This window comes from Carlito syrichta, unplaced genomic scaffold (assembly GCF_000164805.1).
Source record: "Carlito syrichta isolate Samal-C Ts95f unplaced genomic scaffold, Tarsius_syrichta-2.0.1 Scaffold303724, whole genome shotgun sequence".
Taxonomy (NCBI): Eukaryota; Metazoa; Chordata; class Mammalia; order Primates; family Tarsiidae; genus Carlito; species Carlito syrichta.
Genome location: NW_007247820.1, coordinates 81,738 through 101,978, shown reverse-complemented (window position 1 = coordinate 101,978; position 20,241 = coordinate 81,738). Strand labels below are relative to the sequence as shown.

Sequence of the window (20,241 nt, the reverse complement as noted above, 5' to 3'; positions counted from 1 at the left end):
TTTGAACTGTGTTAAGTTTAAAGCCGAAACCGCAGTCTGTGGGAAACGGGAACAATGGATTCCTAGAGTCAGCCATGCCTGTCATACTCTCAGAACTTCATGCTTAAATCATCAAAGTCCCTCCTCATGGGTCATGCCAAACAACAAAGAAGGGAGGGGGGAATAGGCCTTCAGCTCCTGAACCCAACCTGGTGGTCTCAGGGTCTGCAGCCCACCTAGATCCCTAATGCTCAGGCGGGCCTCCATGGCCGGCTCCCAACAGTTAATGCTTGGTGCTTCTTAGCATTAATAGCTACATCACCGCTGCTTTTACACTTGCCTGTGGGCATCCTGAGCTTGAAAGAAAAATACTGTACTCTGTATAGTACTATACAGTAAGGTACACAGAAGCACAACCGTCTGTGGAGGATGCATGCTTGTGACAATGTATGCCAAACACATGAACTAACTTACATGACTGGACATGCGAACACACATTCACATCTTTGAAAGTTTGCAACTTGAAGTTTCATATGTAGAGGACTTTCTGTGGAGACTGAGGTAAATAGTATTTATGTCTGGAAATGGGTGTGCTTCTTTTTTCTGCTTAACTTTTAACTTGGGGCATTGAGTCAATCTAATGGGGAGCTGAGCTTGGCTTTTCTCTACTACATTACTGCTTTAAATACCTTTAGTTGTATCTTGTGCTCAGGTTGGGGTGGGGGCTGTGTTACTGAGATTTAACTCCATGCTGATCTTTTTTTTTAACTTTTAAATTTTTTGTTTTAAAGATGTGGGGTACTATTCAGGGTTAGGTATACAAATATTCATTATGCAGGTACCCTTGTTGATGAGGTGTGTCCCCTCTTCCCCAGGCAGATTCCCACTACTGCCAATCACATCTTCCTGCCCCACCACCCTCCTGCAGTCTCTCGCTACTGCCAATCCTTTTCTTATAGTATTACAATAGCTGTTCAAGGTTCGTTTATGAGTGAGAACATGTGATACTCAGTTCTTTGAATCTGTGAAAGATCACTCAGTATTACAGACTCTAAGTCCATTCGGATTGCTGCAAAGTTCATGATTTTGTTCTTTATGACTGTGTAATAGTCCATTGTGTATATGTAGCGCATTTTTTTTTATCCAGTCCTCTTTTGATGGGCAGCACGTTGGTTCCATGTTCTTGCTATTGTGAGCAATGCTGCGTAAACATACTTGTGCAGGTATCTTTTTTTATAGAGTGGTTTGAGTTCTTCTGGGTGTATTCCCAGTTGTGTGGTCATATGGAAGGTCGATTTTTAGAACTTTTAGGAATCGCCACACTGTTTTCCACAGAGGCTGTACAACTTTACACTCCCACTAACAGTGTAGAAGTGTTCTCTTTTCTCCATATTCTCTCTAGCATCTGTTATTTTCTGAATTACTGATGATGGCCATCCTGATTGGAGTTAGGTGGTATCTCAGTGTAGTTTTAATTTGCATTTCTTTGATGTCTAGTGAAGTTGAGCATTTTTTTTTTTTTTTGAGTTGGAGTCTTACTCTGTTGCCCAGACTGGAGTGCAGTGGCCGCTCCCGGCCACCGCAGCCTCGACCTGCTAGGGCTCCGGCAATACCTCCGCCTCAGCCTTCCAAGTAGCTGGAACTACAGGTGCGTGCGACCACACCTGGCTAAAAGCTGAGCATTTTTTCACGTATCTGTTGACTGCTCGTATGTCTTCTTTTGAGAACTGTCTATTCATATCTTTTGCCTACTTTGTAATGGGGCTGTTTGATTTTTACTTTTCAGCACATTTGAGTTCCTTGTAGATCCTAGATGTTAGGCCTTTGCCAGACATAGAATTGGCAAATATCGCTTACTACAGCTTTGTGCATCCAGGGCAGAAACAGAACTGTAGACTATTTTTCAGCCCCATCTTGTGCCTCTGGTTCCTGAGGATTCTTTTGTTCTGTGGTTGGAATTGATTTGCTTATTGATGCCTCTTCAGCCCCCTGCCCTTGCTTGCTTCTAGCATTTAGGAGAATTGAGACTACCATAAGTTAAGTTAGTGCTCTGTCCATTTGCCTTTTTTTAACATTATATATCTTGTGTTGTTACCATCATTTTTATGTAGTATTGCAAGCTTGAGATTTTAAACCAATGTAAGTAATTCCTGGTTGGCAAATAAAATGGCTGTTTACAAACTAATGAGGAACAGAAGTATAGAGATAGAAGGAAACTCCTTTGAAGAATCTAGAAAATTTATTTATATACCTTAAATCAAGAGAAGCAGATTTCAGTAAGGTGGATATGTACAGTGTTTTTCAACCTTTTGACAGTGATCCAAGAAATACATCTATATGGCAACTCTCAGTTCAAAAATATACATACCATATGAAAATTCATGTTCTGATATTTGTCTCTTCTTGTCTCTACCATTAAAAAAATAAAAGTTGGGCCAGATCTGCTAAATTGATTGACCTACAAGGGGTGCTGCCACCTCCAATTTGTAAAGCTTGGCAATGTAGGCTCCAATAAAGCAATCAGAATTGTCACCTCATTTGTACTTGGCTTGAATACCTGAAGATTTTCTAAATATGTGCATGTGCTTTGTTATTTTTTGCTTTGTTTTGCTTTTGTGCTAGAGGCACATCACTTAAAATATAGATTGTGATTAATTGAATTTGCTCTCATTAAGGCTGTCTATATCACTGGAAAAGAAGTTTTCAGCTTCAAAATGGTTTCTTATGTGAATGCAACTGCTGGCTCTGCATACACAGATATGAATGTGGTTGACATTCAGATTAATTTAACAGTTGGCTGCATTGAAGTAGTGTTTGTCACAAAATTTCTGTATTCTATATTGGTAAGTATTTTATTACATTATTTTTTATTTATTCTTTTATACTAGTTGGAAATTGTTTGCTGTGTGTCAGACCCAGATGAAGAATAACAAGAATTCCTTGCTTGATTTTTTTTTTTCTGATTTTTAACATAATTTTCTGGACACCATTTATCATGACTGAAATCACTAGTACCTTGTTTATATAACATAATTTTCATAGTAATATTCCATTTAATTGAGGTATACATATTATATAGTGACATTAAATATATGTACATTATAAATCATACGTATGTTATTGAGATCTTTATTTTATATATCATTAGCTTAAATATTTCTTTTACCTGACTCTCAGTTATAATTTTAAAACATTGTGTATATAATTGAAGTTTGTTTTGGTCTCAGGTCATCATTAAGGAAATTATATTTTCTTTCTATTGTTTTCAGAGATGAGCACTTGCTCTGTCTCCCAGGGTGGGATACAGTGGCATGATCATAGCTTATTGTAGCCTAAAACTCTTAGGCTCAAATGATCCTCCTGCCTCAATCTCTGAAGCTATTGGGACTACATGTATGTGCCACCACACCCAACTAATTTTTTTTTTTTTTTTTTTGGAGACAGGGTCTCACTATGTTACCAGGCTGATCTTGAACTCCTGGCCTCAGTCTGTTCTACCACATCAACCTTTCAAGCAACTCATTTCTTTTTAAAACTAAGAAACATTATATCACTGAGCCTTCTTGTGATAGTCTTAAATGTAGAAATTACAAAATGGTTTTTCTCCTTTAATGTGAATATTAAGTATAAGTGTAGGTAGTTATATTTTATGCCATTGAAGTATTTTTCTGGAATTCAGAAATTAGAAAACTTATTTGATACTTCTTGAAAAAACATATTTATTTACTTATTTTCTTTGCAAACATAAATAAGCTACCTGTCAAATGAGGTTTTGTAGTGTATATGATTATTTAGCCATTATAGAAAGTGAGATAATAAGGGAATAAGGCATCTGTGAACCATTCCAAGTTCCTTATTTTGCTTTGTTTTGGTGAGTAGATTTTTTTTTATTTGTATCTTTATGTTTCTAAGTTTTTGTAGCAAGGAATCAAGATTTAATATAGATAATAAGACTTTGAATAAATAATACTTGGTTGTACCAAGTGAAAGTTTTTTATGGAGGTAAAATCTTAAATATTTGTATATATTTAATGTCTGATTTATTATTGGTAGCCTTATGAATATAATTCTGTTATCTTTATAGGCTTTTATAGATAATTTTCAAGCCGCTAAACAAGCCTTGGCTGAGGCAACTGTTCAGGCAGCAGGAATGGCTGCTACTGGTGTAAAAGAACTGGCACAAAGAAGTTCCAGGATGGCATTGGATGTTAATATCAAAGCCCCAGTTGTGGTCATCCCACAGTCTCCAGTTTCTGAAAATGTTTTTGTTGCTGATTTTGGACTAATTACAATGACGAATATATTCCATATGATAGCAGAGAGCCAGAGCAACCCCCCACCTGTTATTGATTTGATAACTGTAAAGCTGAGTGAAATGCGACTATATAGGTAAGGTTTTCACAAGTATATTTGTGTAGAATGCAGTCTTTTTCTAAGTTTTTACTCTTAAGGCTTTGGCATCTTGAGTATTCTGTGTGCAGTGAGATTTTATTTTAGTGTAACTGTATGTAATCTTGTGATTCTGTCTTAAATATTTTTTGAAAAAATCAATTATAGTCTTTAAATTTTTAAAAACCAAAAAAATTTGAAAAATTCTCCTTAGGTAGTTAGGAAGACTGTAAAATTTTTTGTGTGAGGAAGTTTACTTGTATTTTTTTAAAGCTCTTTATAAATTATAAAACTATAGAAGAAATGGGAGACTTTCTAACATAATACAATTTATTCACTTTATAAGCACAGTATCCCTCAAACTACTATTTTAGCTTTGTGCTGTGGATCTCATGTTCTAATTAATACAAACAGTGGCATAAAACTTTATGTATTCATTGAACAGAGGAATTAGTAAGTAGGGGACTGAATGGATATTCACATAGCTTTAAAGCTATGTATAAAACTGTATCTTCTTTGTTTCTGTGCTATTTCTAATTACCTTTTCTGGATTCAGTGCCCTATTTCTTTTCCAACTTGGGTCAATCTATTTATACCTTTCACCTGGTCTCTTCTTTCTTCCTGTCATTTAAAAAAGTCTCATTCTAATACTTATCTCTTCACCTTATTCTTGCTTCACTCTTTTAACTTAACTCCCAGTCTCTACTTCTCTTTAGTCCCTGGCTGGTCTGTCTCTCCCTGCTGTTTTTCCTTCCATCAGTTGAATATATTTTAGGCATCTTTATTGAGAAAGAACTGACATACAATGAATTTCATATCTTTAATATTATACCATTTGATAAGTTTTGACATGCATACATTTGTAACAGTTTATGTGCAATTGTTTTATTTCTTCCTTAAGTATTAGGTAGAATTCAACAGTGATCTGGGCCTAGAATTTGCTTATGGGAGGTTTTTAAACTACAATTTTCATATTCTTAATAAACACAGAAGGCTGGGCATGGTGGCTCATGCCTGCAATCCCAGCCCTTTGGGAGGCAGAGGCGAGATGATTGCCTGAGCCCAGGGATTTGAGACCAGTCTGGGCTACTTGGCAGACCATGTCTCTACAGTAAGTCAAAAAATTAGCTGGGCATGGTGGTGCTTGCCTGTAGTCCCAGCTACTCAGGAGGCTAAGGCAAAAAGAATCACCTGAGACCAGCAGGTTGAGGCTATGGTAGCCGTGAGCATACCACTGCACTCCAGCCTGAGTGACAGTGAGACTCCAATTAAAAACAACAACAACAACAAAAAAAAACTTTAGGGCTATTCAAGTTATTTTTTCCAGGTGACTTTTTTTTGCTTTTTTTTTTTAAAGAATTTGTCCACTTTATCTAAGTTATAAAAATTAATGGTATAAAGGTTTTCATAATATTCTCACTTCTCCCATTCCTGATAGTGATTACTTCTGCCTTTGCATTGATCAGTCTGGTTAGTTGTGTATCAGGTTTTATTGATCTTAAGGAGCGGTTTTTTATTTTATTGTTTCTCTGCTCTCTCTTTCGTTGACTTCTGATTCAATATTTATTATTTCCTTGTGCTTATTTTAGATTTAATTTTGCTGTTTTTCTAAGTTTCTTTAGGTTGAGCTGAAATTATTGATGTGAAACAGTTCTTTTCTAATATATGCTATAGTGCTATAAATTAGAATACTTTATATAGTGCTATAAATTTTTAGTTACTCTGTGTAATCAATGTAGCTCTCTTCTCTCTGGCATTTTCTTGTATGAACTCTAGCTGTCTTAGCCTCCCTTGTATTCTCAGTTTTGTTTTGTTTGTTTGTTTGTTTTGAGTCAGAGTCTCCATCACCCATGCTGGAGTGCATTGGTATGATCATGGCTTACCCAACCTCAGCTCCTGGTCTCGGGCAATTCTTCTTCCTTAGCATCCTGAGTAATTGGGGTTAGTCACGCACCAGCATACCCAGCTAAATTTTTTATTTATTGTAGAGATGAGATGTTACCAACATGCCCAGCTAATTTTGTGTAGAGACAAGATCTCACTGTGTTGCTTAGGCTGGTCTCGAACCCCTGGGCTCAGGCAGTCCTCTCACCTCTGTCTCCCAGTGCTGGAATTACAGGTGTGAGCCACTGTGCCTGGTATAGTTATTGTTTTTACGTCTAAGAAAGGATTAGTTTCTGTTGAGAATGAACATAAAAACATTGCTGACAAAAAATTTTGACTCCCCCAAAATAATTATTATTAAGTATATTGGTGTATTTGTTTCAGTTCATATCATCCATCATATATGTTTAACAAATTATATTGTATGTTTTGTGTTGTAAATAGCTTTTTTCTAAAAATATGCTATAGTTATTTTTTCATGTTATTATTTTGAGTGCATAAGTTTTTGTAAATATTTTTTTCCTTAGTTTAAAAAAATCTATTTGCCTTTTGTTAGAAATTTAAGTTAATTTTAGTTTTTTCTGTTCTAAATAATATTATACTGATAATTAGTATCTTTGTTAATCAGTACTTTTATAATTATTTACTCATTTCTTTGGAATAATTCATTTCCTTAAGATGAATTCCCAGAAATAGAATATAACCACCTTTTTCTGAAATAATTTTAAAATAATGAATACTTGAAAATTTGGTTTAATTACAACGTCTTAGAAAATACATGAGGGAAGACAAGTAAGTATTTATATTTGTGACTACCTGTATTGTTTTATATTATTTATTGACTGTAATTTAGCAAATATTTATGGACTTTATGACATCTGCCAGTCATGTAATTTAAGTACTGACAATATAGCAAAGAATAAGATAAGCATAGTTCCTGCCCTCATAGAGAACATAATAAGGCATTAAAATGCAATATATTAAACGCAGTGATGGAAAAAATTCAGGGTACTTGTGGGAGCACCTAAGAAGGTATTTAACCCAGATATTGGGTAGTATTGATAATACAGATTTTTTCCAAGGGAAGTAATCTTTTGACACAGTAATTTTCTTTTTTTTTTTTTTTTTTTTTTTTTTTGAGTTGGAGTCTCACTCTGTCGCCCAGACTGGAGTGCAGTGGCCGCTCCCGGCCACCGCAGCCTCGGCCTGCTGGGCTCCAGCGATCCTTCCGCCTCAGCCTTCCGAGTAGCCGGAATTACAGGCATGCACTACCACGCCCGGCTGATTTTTTTTGATTTATTGTAGAGATGAGGTCTCGCTGCCCAGGCGGGTCTCGAACCCACGGGCTCAGGCAATCCACTCACCTCAGCCTCCCAAAGGCGCGGGATTACAGGCTGAGCCACCGAGCCTGGCTGACACAGTAATTTTCTTTCTGGAAGTTTGTCCAAAGAAAATAAGTTTACTCAAAGATACATACAAAGATAATGATTCTAGTATTTACTATGGTGAAGAACTGGAAACAACATAAAATTTTAGTAATAGGAGGTTGATTAAATTACTTAAGATATAACCATGTATTCTAATACATAGCCATTAAAATTAAATATGCATCCAGGCCTACAGAGGACAGGCAAAAAATAAAATAAAAAAAATTATATGTGCAGTATTTCTTATAAGATTTTTACATTCCTCAACCTATTAATGTTAGGTGGAGACTGCATGCATAAAGTCTACTGCCACTCTGTTGTTCATTCATAAAATGGCTTGGTACAGGCATTTTAGGAGATGCCTCATGAACTCCCATATTCTCTATCAATGAGTAAATAGTAGCTAAAATTCTACAGGCATAACTTCATACTCTAGTTTAAGGATTTGCTGCCATTTAAAACATAAGTACATTACTGAGGAATAATGCTTTGAGATTGTCACTTGCAGGTACAACAGGAAGCTTCTGTGGTCACACTGCCAGTTGAAGGGGTTCAGTGACCCACTACTCTTCATTCCTGAGCATCATTTCTACATTTATAAGGAAAGGCAGTTATGGTTCAGTGATATGAGTACCATTTCTACATTTGCTTGGAAAGGCAAATATAGTTCAACTTAAAATGTAATTGTATATATTCAGTTGTTTTGGTTCACAGAAATAGAAATTTCATATGGTGCTACTAGTTTCTTATAAAGTAAAGGACAGTGTGGTATTCTGTTATATATATAAATCAGTGAATTGAAATGTTTTTCATAGTGAGGTCTTATGTTTGTTTATAAATTTTATAGAGAGAATTCTTATTTTAAGAGTGTACTATACAACTTACATATTTTTGGTACTTTTTACCATATTCCATATTGCAGAATCCTACTTAAGAAATTTATTTCTCTATCATATAGAGCACTTCAGCTCAGAGAAAGTCACCTAAGTTTCTAGTGGTATGGAATATCTCTCATTTTGATAGGTAAAAGCCTGATAGTTTCTATTTTTTCCTCATATACAACAAATTATTGATTTCTGCTATTTGTATATAAAGTAAGTTTAAGTTAATCTTTTTTTTAACTTCCTGAATGTTTATGAAGCAGTTCAGAACAATTGTTTTTCTACTTGTAGATCTCAATTTATAAATGGTACATACCAGGAAATACTGGATCTGCTACTACCATTAAATCTTGAAGTGGTAATTGAGCGAAACTTATCCTGGGAGTGGTACCAAGAAGTTCCTTGTTTTAATGTAAATGCTCAGCTAAAACCTATGGAGGTAACTTTTTAGATGTTTATTGATTTCTGTTTTGTTTGTTGAAAAATATTTCTTAGGGGGGGTTGTAAGACATTTTTTGAGTGGAATTTGTGTATGTATAGTCACCTTGGTCAGAAATAGTGACTGTATTAAGCTGGACTTCATTAATTATCTCCATCAATTCTTTTAACAAATATTTGAGTGTTGACTATGGGCTAAGCCCTGTAATGGGTATGGCGATAAAGTAGCAAGGAAGTGGTAACATTGTCTCCGATTTATGGAACTTGCCAGTCTGCAAGTAGTGGAGGCAGTGTTGGACTTGAAGATGTAGTGACAGTTAGATAGTGAAAAAAGTAAACAGACACAGAATTAGAATAGTTGTAAATTGTGGTAAAATTAATGAAGGAAACAAAGACTAGGCATGCTGCTATAGTCAATTAATATATTAATATGTATTAATATAGAATTTATAGGAGAGACCTAGGCTAGAAATATCAATTTGGGAGTCATCAGCATATAGATAGTATTTAAAGCCATGGGAATATATGAAATAACCTAGTGCCAGAGGCCAGCTCCAGCAGGTCAGGGTTTCCTGAAGGAGGAACGGAGTCGGCGAAAGAGAGAACTTGGACTTCTGACTCTGGTGTTAGCAGGACAGTTGCTGTTTATTGTTAGTTAGCATACAGCTTATATATATCTTTTTTTTTTACAAAGAAGTAGTCTTTGAAAAGTTCTTGGCATCAGACACAATCACTAACCTTGCTTAAGACAAAAAAAAGAGCAAGCAACTCATACGTGATGTTTTTTATAAAGCCACTCTGACGTGAATTCCCTCATGTACAGATACTCTTTAAAAAGATATCACTGTCTTGTGGTCTTTAGAGCATTCCGTTTTGTCCTTAAGCATAACTCCTACTTTATTAATCTTATTTCCTTAATTCCCAGCTGCTATCTATTTTCTTGACCACTTTGTATATTCCAACTTCTTAGATTCTTTAAAAGACCCATATTTCAAGGCTATCCTACAATGGTTATTTATTTTTAACAAAGAACATGTGTCTAGGCCTTTTCATAATTATTTTCTATCCTTAAAGCCTATTAACTTATTGCTAATGATTAACATAACACACTCATATCATGAAGCCTGCTTTGTATTTTTTTATGTTTAAAATTCTATAATCTTAACTTTATGCCCTTAACTCTATGTGAAAAACTTAGTCTGAATAACATGAAGTCCTCTAATATTTTTGTGATTGTTAATTTCTTAAGCATAACATACCACGTGTAGAAATTAAATAAATGTAATTTTTGCATTGGCACTCTTCCTAAAAATACGAACTGTAGCTTCTCAAATTTCTCCAATTAGTCGCCAGTCAGAAGAAATAAAATCTTACAAGTGATTATCTACCCATACATGATATTTAAAATCTCTATCGATAATTCCCTGGCAAGGCCAGTGAGTTCCCTGACAAACATTAAATTGAGCACCTTCTGATCTTTCACAATTTTCCCGACTACAATGTTTAATCAAGTGATTGCGTGGTCTAATATCAGGTGGCCGGGGATGTGGAAACCTAGGGAGGAGTTCAAAATGAAGGGAAGGTAATTTTCTCATGCCTTTTTGCAAGAGGTAGTGGAGGCATGAGTGGAATTTTGCTTTCCATCTTCAGACTGTACAGAACTTCCCGGCTGCATTAGTAACAAAAGTAGAAGAAGTAAGGGTTTCAGCTGCCCAGGTTCACTTTGCAACCCGGGGTCTTCAGCCCCCTTGACTTTGTCAGCAGGCAGGCCTCCATGCCTGGCCCCCAACAACCTAGAAAAAGAGTATGAAAAGAAGAGGAAGTTTTAGAAGAATTGGTGTGTTGAAGATGAAAACTACAAATGGGTTAGCATCATAGGAATAGCTTTACAGTCTTATAGGCTGACATTATTTCACAGATCTCTAAAGGAACTATCCAAAAGTTTAATTTTTCTCTCTTGAAAAACTGTGTCACATGGTTTGCTGAAAGTCAAAACTGTGTCACATGGTTTGCTGAAGTGATAGCAACATATGTGCTCTGTGGAAGATTTCTTTAAGAAATCTACTTAACAACCTCCTCCCCCCAGTTTCCCTATTTCTCACTATACAAATTTTGTTCAAAAAGAGAAAATGATCATTTTAGAGATTTTCAAACTTTTAAGTCAAAAGCATATTCAGGGCTTAAAACATGATGGTGTCAACTGAAAATCTTAGTTTAGGACTAGAGATAGAAAGTATCTCCTTAAGATGTTTAAAGTCTCTTTAAATTGGTAAGACGACAGGCAGACACTTATAAAACATAAGTAGCATGTTCCACACAGCATGCTGTGAAAGTCCCTACCCCATTAGGCCCAATTATAAGATTTGCATGGGGCAGCAGAGACACTGTGCTCGCCCTTGCTCTTTCCCAGGGAGAATCCATACAGAATGTTCAGGTGATGCCACAAATGCCTGGCTGCCTTCTGAGGCAGACCCACCATGAATAAGTTGGGTCTTCCCTTACTCTAATCCACCTGAGTAGTTTAGCAACTGTTGTAACTCACCCCAGAGCCCACATATTTGGTCCCTTCTGGACCTCATCCTCTGCGTCAGGGAGCAGCTAAAATTGGTCTTGGCGAAGTCAGTTAGTATAATGTATCCAGACCAAGTGCTGCAGCTTGATTTCTGATTTGTCAGATTTTTGTTTGTTGTACACACATCCTGTCTGACATATAGGCACCAGTGCCATAGATTAGCAACCCTGGGGGACCTTACAGTCTTTTTAATTTCCCCTGCTGAACTCCTGTCAAAAATGAAGAAAGAGTGATGATTAATATCAGTATTTGGGGGCCTTTGATAGATAGCAATTGAAAGATATGGTTTGGAAGATATAATAGTAAATTTTAGTTTATTAATTTATGTGAATATACTATTTTTGCAGTGCCTACAGCATAATTACAAAATCAGTGCTATGAATAAAATAATAAAGGAATGAAATTTTTTTAAAAAGCCTAAAACACAAGTAGCATGGATAAGGTACACATAGAATTAATTTTAAAACACTATAGATTAGTATGTCATCTTTGAAATGTAGTCAAAGGAATCCTGGTACACATAAGACTATTAAATTTTGATTGATTAAAATTATCCCTGTGAGCTTATAGCAACTAGAAGCATGACTTTTAAAAAAACTTTTGACAAATTTAGAAGTGAGCCAAACTCAAATATCTTTTTTCATTATTGCTGTTGTGTTAGTGAGGGTTCTCCAAAGAACAAAGAAACAGAACTAACAGGACAGAGAGAGAGAGAGTCTAGATAGAGAAAGGGAGAAAGAGATTTATTTTAGGGAATTGGTATACAGAATTGTGGATGCTAGCAAATTTATAATCTACATGGTAATCTAGCAGGTTAAATAGGAAAAGTTAGTGTTGAAATTTGAGTTTGAAGGCAGCCTGCTGGCAGAATTCTTGCTCGGAGGTCATTCTTTTGTTCTATTGAGTGCCTTTGGCTGTTTGGATATGGTCCACCCTCATTACGGAGGGTAATCTGACATACTCAGAGTCTGCTGATGTAAATGTTAATCTCATCTAAAAAGTACCTTCCCAGAAATGTCTAGAATGTTTGACCAAATATCTAGATACTGTGATTAAGCCGAGGTGACATAAAAAAACCAACACAGCTATCAACACAGGTCTTATACTGTTGATTTTAGGCTAAATTCATGACAACTGGGACTTAAAATTACAATTTTAGTTAGTTCTTTGAGTATTTGTAGACCTAAGTATATTACTTAACTATTTAGCCTCAGCTTCTTACAAAAGCAGTATTGCATTAGCTGGGTATGGTGGCATGTGCCTGTAGTCCCAGCTTCTTGGGAGGCTGAGGTGGGAGGATCACTTAAACCTGGGAGTTGGAGGCTGCCATGAGCTAGGATTATACCACTGTATTCTAGCCTGGGTGAATGAATGAGTGGGTGAATAAATAAATAAATAAATAAATCGTGATTATATTCACACCTGGGACTTTTGTGAGGTTCAAATAAAATAATTTATGTAAAACACATTGTGACTATTTTTTATTATCATTAATGTAATATATTTTTTATTAATCTATATTTATAAAATGGGATGCTTAAGTAATCAAAAATTCCTAAGTAGCTAAATGACTACTTAAAGTTCATTTTGAAAGTTTAAAATTACTAGATTATTTGGTACATTCATAACAAATAGTTCTTTATTCATAACTTCATTGGTATTGGCATCTAATTTCTAGTTCTATATTCCACAAGCTGCTAATGATTACATGGCCATTTACCAAACTGAATATTCAGTTAGTAAAAATGTTTAGTACGTTAAAAAATTGATGTTGTGGAAGACTGAAATAAGACAGTTTTCTCTTTCTTGTATTAGAATTGTAACTGCATAAAAAAAGCAGTATTGAAAATAACAAATCTTTTTTTTTTTTTTACAGTTCATTCTTAGTCAAGAAGATATAACAACTATTTTTAAAACATTGCATGGCAACATACAGGAAGTACAAGATGGTGATGCCTCATCTGCTGTAACAAAAGACCAAAGTAGTGTTACTAGTGGAGTTACTAATGTTTCACACCATTCAGGAGGTATATTTTTAACCTTAAATTTCTTCCTGTCCTCCTCTTTTTCTCTTTTCTGTCTTCTCCTTCCCTTTCTTTCCCCTCTTCTTTTCTTTCTCTCCCTCCTCCTTGATTTCCCTTCCTCCCTTCTTTCCTTCCTTCCTATCCCTAGTGTAGCATTTATTCCAGATGGAATCTTTTATATTGATATTCTGAATATCAAAATATTAAAGGCACAAAGTGAGAATGATCATTAATAGATGATGTATTTTAACAAATATTTGGAAGGTAGATGGATGGAACATAGTTGAAGAAACCATAATTCAGAAAGAGGCTTCATCCAGTGTTGGAACCAGTGTGCTACGTGGAATATGGTGAGCTCTGAGTTCAGTACCAGCACATAAAGAGAGTTAGGTCAGTTGAGGTTACTAGGAGGATTTTACTGCACAAGAATAAAGTTCTTCTCATTCTGGCATGTAGGGGATTTCCAAATCTACCAGCTCAAAGTGAAACCTACTAGTCCACAGGACTCACCTTTTCAAAGCTCTGCAATACTACACGGCATTTTTACTCAGGGAGAAACCTAACACAAAAATGACTCTACATTTACAGCATTATAGGAAACCCTATCCTTACTAGCTAGAATAATCAAACCAGTCTTTTAGTACTAAATATGAATGGTCAGATATGAAGAAAATAATAAGAACCCACAGATGACCAAAACTAAGATAAACAGAATAGAGTTCTGTGAGGGAAACACAGATAATTATGGGAGTAGAAAAGAAAATAACACAAAAAACATGCTCTAGTATTCTAAGAGGATTTTGAGACAATAATGTAAGAACGAAATCCTGCCAACATCACCAGCCCCCTAAGATAAGAGAGTTCTTAGAAACCAAAAATGATGTTGCTGAAATTTTGAAATAAAAATGTTAAGCATGGAGTTAGAAATACAGAGATGGAATGTTGGGTTGAGGTAGTCTTTCATGACAGAGAAAAAAAAGTGCAAGAATAGAAAATATAATAAAACTTAAGAGTGGTGCTTCAGGTTAGAAGGTTCAATTTCAGAATAATAAGAATTGTAGGAGAAATAGCTAAGAAAATGGGAGAAAAAGATTCTTCAAAGAAGTACAGGGGATAGGTTCTAAGATTCCCCATGGAATTTAAGGTTAAGGTTATATTGTTTTTTCCTATACATACATATGTATGATAAAGTTTAATTTAAAATTAGGCAGAGTAAGATAAACAACAACTAGTAATAAAATAGAACAACTTAGATAATATATGTAATAAAGGTTAAATATAGTCATTTTCTCAAAATATCTTAGTTGACCATAGGTAACTGAAACTGCAGGTAAAGGGGACTACAGTAATCTTCTAGACCTTAGTAAATTTTGAAGCAAACTCTTAGATAAAAAGAATCTTTTTACTCAGTTTCAAGTAGATTGAGTAAACTAAGACTTTCCATGCAAACACATTTTCATGAAGTGTCGGAATTGGCTGAGGTTAGATTTTTAAAGGTTGAGAAAAGAACACAGGATGCCTGTCAGGGATTTGGGGGGGGAAATTATTGGATGATTGATTTTGTTGTTGTTGTTTATCATCAGTAAAACTGGAGGGGACAGGATGGCTAGATGACAAAAGACAATGGAGGGGAATATATTCAAAATTCCAATTAAAGTGGTTTTGAAACTAGGATGCTATGCACAGCCAAACCATCACCCTAAATGTTGAAAACAAAATATTCATGGATTTTCTGTGACTAAGTTTACTCGGACTTCCTCATACCCATTCATAAAGAAATTAGTTTGAAAATATATTCGAGCAAGAAAAATAAGGAGTCCAGGAAAGAGGTGCAGCTAAAGCAGTGGTGAAAGAAATTTGTAGTTGTAAAATATTATAGATTAGAAATAAAAATTTTAGAATTAGAGATCAAATCGTCTACCTCAAGAAACTAGAAGAGAAGCAAATCCAAAATAAATAAAATGGAGACAGTAATACAAACAAGAATTAAAACCAACATAAGAGAAACAGATGAATAATAGAGAAAACTAGCAAAGTCAGAAATTATTTTTATTGGAAAGACTAAAAAAAACCAATAAACCCCTTGCAAGACTGATGATAAAGAGAACACAATTTTCCAAGAGCAGAATTAAATAGATTACTGCAAATTACTACCACTGGATATTATGAATAATTTGGGGACAATAAATTTTACAACATGAGTGGATTATAAAAATTTCTTGAAAGAGCAAGTTGCCAAATTGACATAAGAAGAAATAGAAAACCTAACTAGCTTTGTATCTGTGAGAGGAATTAAATTTTATTGTCAAATTCTGTTGAATGTTTAAATAGAAAATAATACTAGTATTACAGAAACTCTTGGAAAATAGAGGAAGGAGGAGAGATAACACTCTTTAAAGTCATTTTATAAAGCAAGCATTACCCTGACATGAAAGAAAAGAAGTCACTTCAAGAAAAGAATGTCACACCAGTATCCTTCATAAACACATACACAAAAATTCTTAACATGTTAGCATATTGAATTCAGCAATAAAGAGAAGATATAAGAATATTTCATCTTTTTTTTTTTTTTTTTTGAGTTGGAGTCTCACTCTGTCTCCCAGACTGGAGTGCAGTGGCCGCTCCCGGCCACCGCAGCCTCGACCTGCTGGGCTCTGGCGATCCTTCCTCCTCAGCCTTCCAAGTAGCCGGAATTACAGGCATGCGCTACCACGCCCGGCTGATTTTTTGATTTATTGTAGAGATGAGGTCTCGCTGCCCAGGTGGGTCTCGAACCCACGGGCTCAGGCAATCCACTCACCTCAGCCTCCCAAAGGCACAGGATTACAGGCTGAGCCACCAAGCCCGGCTTAGAATATTTCATCTTGATTAAGTGAGAATGATCCTAAAATACAAAGTTGGTTTAACACCAAAAAACTTTATTCATATAATTCAGATTAACCAAAGGGAAAAATCACATGATCACTTCAGTAGATGTAGAAAAAGACTTTGACAGGATTCAGCACCTACTCATGATAAAGCTAGAACTACCTAAAAGGCATTCTTAATGGTAAAATGTTGAAAGTTTTCCTCCTAAAATAGAAACAAGACAAGAATGTTCACAGTCACCATTTCTGCTTAACATTTTGCTAGCAGTTAATGACAGAACAAAGTCAAGAAAAGAATAAGACTAGAGAGCAGACATAAGTAAAAAAGCCATTTTTCTCAGACAGCATGATTGGTTATGTAGAAAACACTAAGAAGTCTTCACCAAATTCCTAGAATTAATTAATGAATTTAATATTTTTAACAAGATAAAAGACTAATATGTAAACATGTTTTGTCAATAATTGTAAAATAAAATTTTAAAAATATATTTGCAATAGCATCAAAAAACAAATATGCTTAGGAAGAAGTTTAGCAAAAATCATACAAGGCCTCTACACTGAAAAGTACCATACAGCGATTAGAGAAATTAAATGACTTAAATATATGGAGTGGTATACATGCCATATTTATGGATTGAAACATCTCAATATAGTTAAGATGTCAATTTTCCTTGCATTGATCTATAGATTCAGTATAGTTCCAACCAGATTTTATTGTAATAGAAATTGAAAGATTACTTTTAAAATTTATGTGCAGACACTAAGGACCAAGAATAGCCAAGAAAAAAAAAGTTGTGAAAGAAGAACAAATTATGCTATCTAATTTTAAAAATTTCTATAAGTCTACAATAATTGAATTATATGCTATTAACATAGGATAGACAAATAGATTGGTGGAAGAGAGTCTAGTAGATACACAAATATAGTCGAATGATTTTCAACAAAATGTGTGCAATAGGGAAAGGCTAGACTTTTTAACAAGTGGTGTTGTCACAACTGGATAAATGTGAGAAAAATTGAACCATGTCCCTTTAACACTATACACAAGAATTAGTTTTAGATGAAAGGTGTAAATTTAAAAGCTAAAACTTTGATGCTTCTAGAAGAAAACATGAAAAAATATCTGCATTGACAAGGAGATGGCCAAAGATTTCTTAGGTAGACACGGAAGCACTAATCATAAAAGAAAAACTATATAGACTTTATCAAAATTTTGGTTTCTGCTCATCAAAGATAGTAGCAAGATAGTAAAAAGCCAAGACTTAGACTTGAGACATTCTTGTGATAAATTTATTTTGCAATGGTCTTATATCCAGAATATATTAGAACTCTAGTAAATCAGTAGAAACTTTCTAAAAACAAAATAATGACTAAAAATATTTATATTGAGAGAGGATGCTATGTAAATAGACCATATGCACATGAAAAGTTGCTAATATAATTAGTCAGAAAAACTTCATACTTCATCAGACTAGTTAAATTTTAGAAGACTGACAACACCAAAGGTTGATGAGAATGTGGACCAGTTGAAACTCATACATATTGCTGGTAGGATTATGAAGTAGTATGATCACTTTGGCAGAGAGTTTGGTAGTTAACATAAACAAACACCTACCTACCCTGTGACACAGCAATTCCAGGCCTAGGTATTTACCTTCATCCTACCCCAAAAGAAGTGCAAACATACACAGAATGACTTATGTAAGAATATGTATAACAGATTTATTCATAGCAACCAGAAGCTGGAAACAACCTAAATGTAGTAGGAGGAAAAAACTTGAATTTTCATAGAGTGCATGACTACTTAACTGGAAGAAAGAGTACACTACTGGTGCATGCAACAATATGGTTGAATCTCAGAGACATTATGTTGACTGAAAGAAGCCACACAGGGGATAGTACAATTGGTATTACTCCATTTATATGGAATTTTAAAACCGACAAAAAACTAATCTGTGGTTATTGAAATTAGAATGGTAGAGAGGTTGGAGATTGGCTAGAAAGGGGCAAAGGGAACTTCTGGATGGATGTGAATGTTCAATATCTTAATGATGTATCAGTTACATGGATATATACATTTATCAAATCTCAGCAAATATTTTAGATACATTCTGTATATTTCACTGTATGTAAATTTTACTACAATTAAAAATAAGTTACCTGGAGTGGTGATACTTGTCTCTAGAATTGGGTAGATTGAGGAAATTGCTGTTTTCTTTCAAGCTCATTTAACATTATACCATGTACATATAATATTTTGATTCAGAATTTAAATATAGAAAGCAAATTTTGGATTATTCTGATTAGTGAAACAATTTTTAAAATGTCATAAAAAAATATTTGGTTTTAGTTTTTACAGTTTTTTGGGGTTTTTTTAGTTAGGGTCTTGCTCCTTCACCGAGGCTGGAGTGCATGGTACAATCACAGCTCACTGTAGCTTGACCTCTTAGGCTCAAGCAGTCCTTCCATCTCAGCTGGGACCACAGGTGTGTGCCACCACACCCAACTAATTTAAGAAAAGTTGGTTTTTTTTGTTTTGTTTTGTTTTTTGTGGAGATGAGCTCTTGCTATGTTACCCAGGCTGGTCTCAAACTCCTGAGTTCAAGCAAACCTCCCACCTAGGCCTCCCAAAGTGCTGGGATTACAGGCATGAGCCACTGTGCCCAGCCTAAAGTAAAATTTGAGTGCTAGACTATGTATTAGGTATTGTAGTATGCTATTTTACTTAATTCTTCAAATAAACTCAGTGGTTTTAGTTCTATTGCCATTTTTCAAAAATGGAAATGGAAACATGAAGAGGAAACAGAAGCACCAAGTATTCAGTTAATATTCCCAAATTATCATAGAAAGAGTCCTAAGTCAAAAGTTTCTGAGCTCTACATCTGAGTCTTCTAATCTTTTTTATTTTCTTAGGTGTCATTTTACTATATTCATTTAATTAACTCTGTGAAATCTATTCCAAGTTTGTTTTAATGAGCTACTTTTCATTATATTTTCTTTTGTTCAATGACCTTAATTTTTCCAAGGAGCAACTGTGGTGACATCTGCTGTGGTAGAAGTACATTCACGTGCCTCACAAGTTAAGACAACACTAAATATGAGTTTCAGAACTGATTATCTCACCATGGTACTGTATAGTCCAGGTCCTGAACAAGTAAGTTGAAGAAGAAAAGAAAATGTTTTCAGTTGTGAACATGGTACAGCAGGTGGATAGTTTTAAAATAGCAATTGTTAGTATTTCACGTGCATTTTGTAGTAGCCTTCTAAAAAAAAAAAAATGCCTGATCTTCCCACTTTAAACTAATAATTTTAACTGTTTTTCTTTTTTAAATGAGTTCTTTCATATAGCTAATGATGCAAAAAAATAAATTTTAAAATTAAAGTAATAACTATTTTTTGGCCTTTCATTAAAAAGTCCTTTGGAGATAGAGAATTTTGATGTTCCATTTAAACAGAGAGAATAATCTGTAGTAGTTCACATCATAAAATATGCTTTAGACTTATTTTTGTGTAATTTTATATTGCTCTCTTCTTCCGTAGGCTTCCTTTACAAATGTTCGTGACCCTTCTCTGAAACTTGCTGAATTTAAATTGGAGAATATTATAAGTACTTCAAAAATGTATACAGATGACTCAGCGTTTTCTTCCTTCTCATTAAAAAACTGCATTTTAGATGATAAAAGGCCTCATATCAAGAAAGCAACTCCTAGGCATGTATTGTAATGATGTTCTGAGGTTTTACTTGAGAAATGGTTGACAGATTTTACAAAATTTATTCCC

The 20,241-nt window shown here is 34.7% G+C and overlaps 1 protein-coding gene across 1 annotated transcript in view; it reads left to right on the top strand.

The window, feature by feature from the left end:
* LOC103261504 (vacuolar protein sorting-associated protein 13A) overlaps positions 1-20,241 on the top strand; it is a gene marked incomplete at its 3' end in the record, with an annotated part of 187,695 nt that overhangs the window by 110,216 nt on the left and 57,238 nt on the right. The window contains exons 32-37 of the mRNA XM_008059114.1: positions 2,655-2,822; positions 4,064-4,368; positions 8,852-8,999; positions 13,447-13,597; positions 19,488-19,615; positions 20,002-20,171. Coding sequence (XP_008057305.1) covers positions 2,655-2,822; positions 4,064-4,368; positions 8,852-8,999; positions 13,447-13,597; positions 19,488-19,615; positions 20,002-20,171 — 1,070 coding nt within the window. The remainder of the gene's footprint in view (positions 1-2,654; positions 2,823-4,063; positions 4,369-8,851; positions 9,000-13,446; positions 13,598-19,487; positions 19,616-20,001; positions 20,172-20,241) is intronic.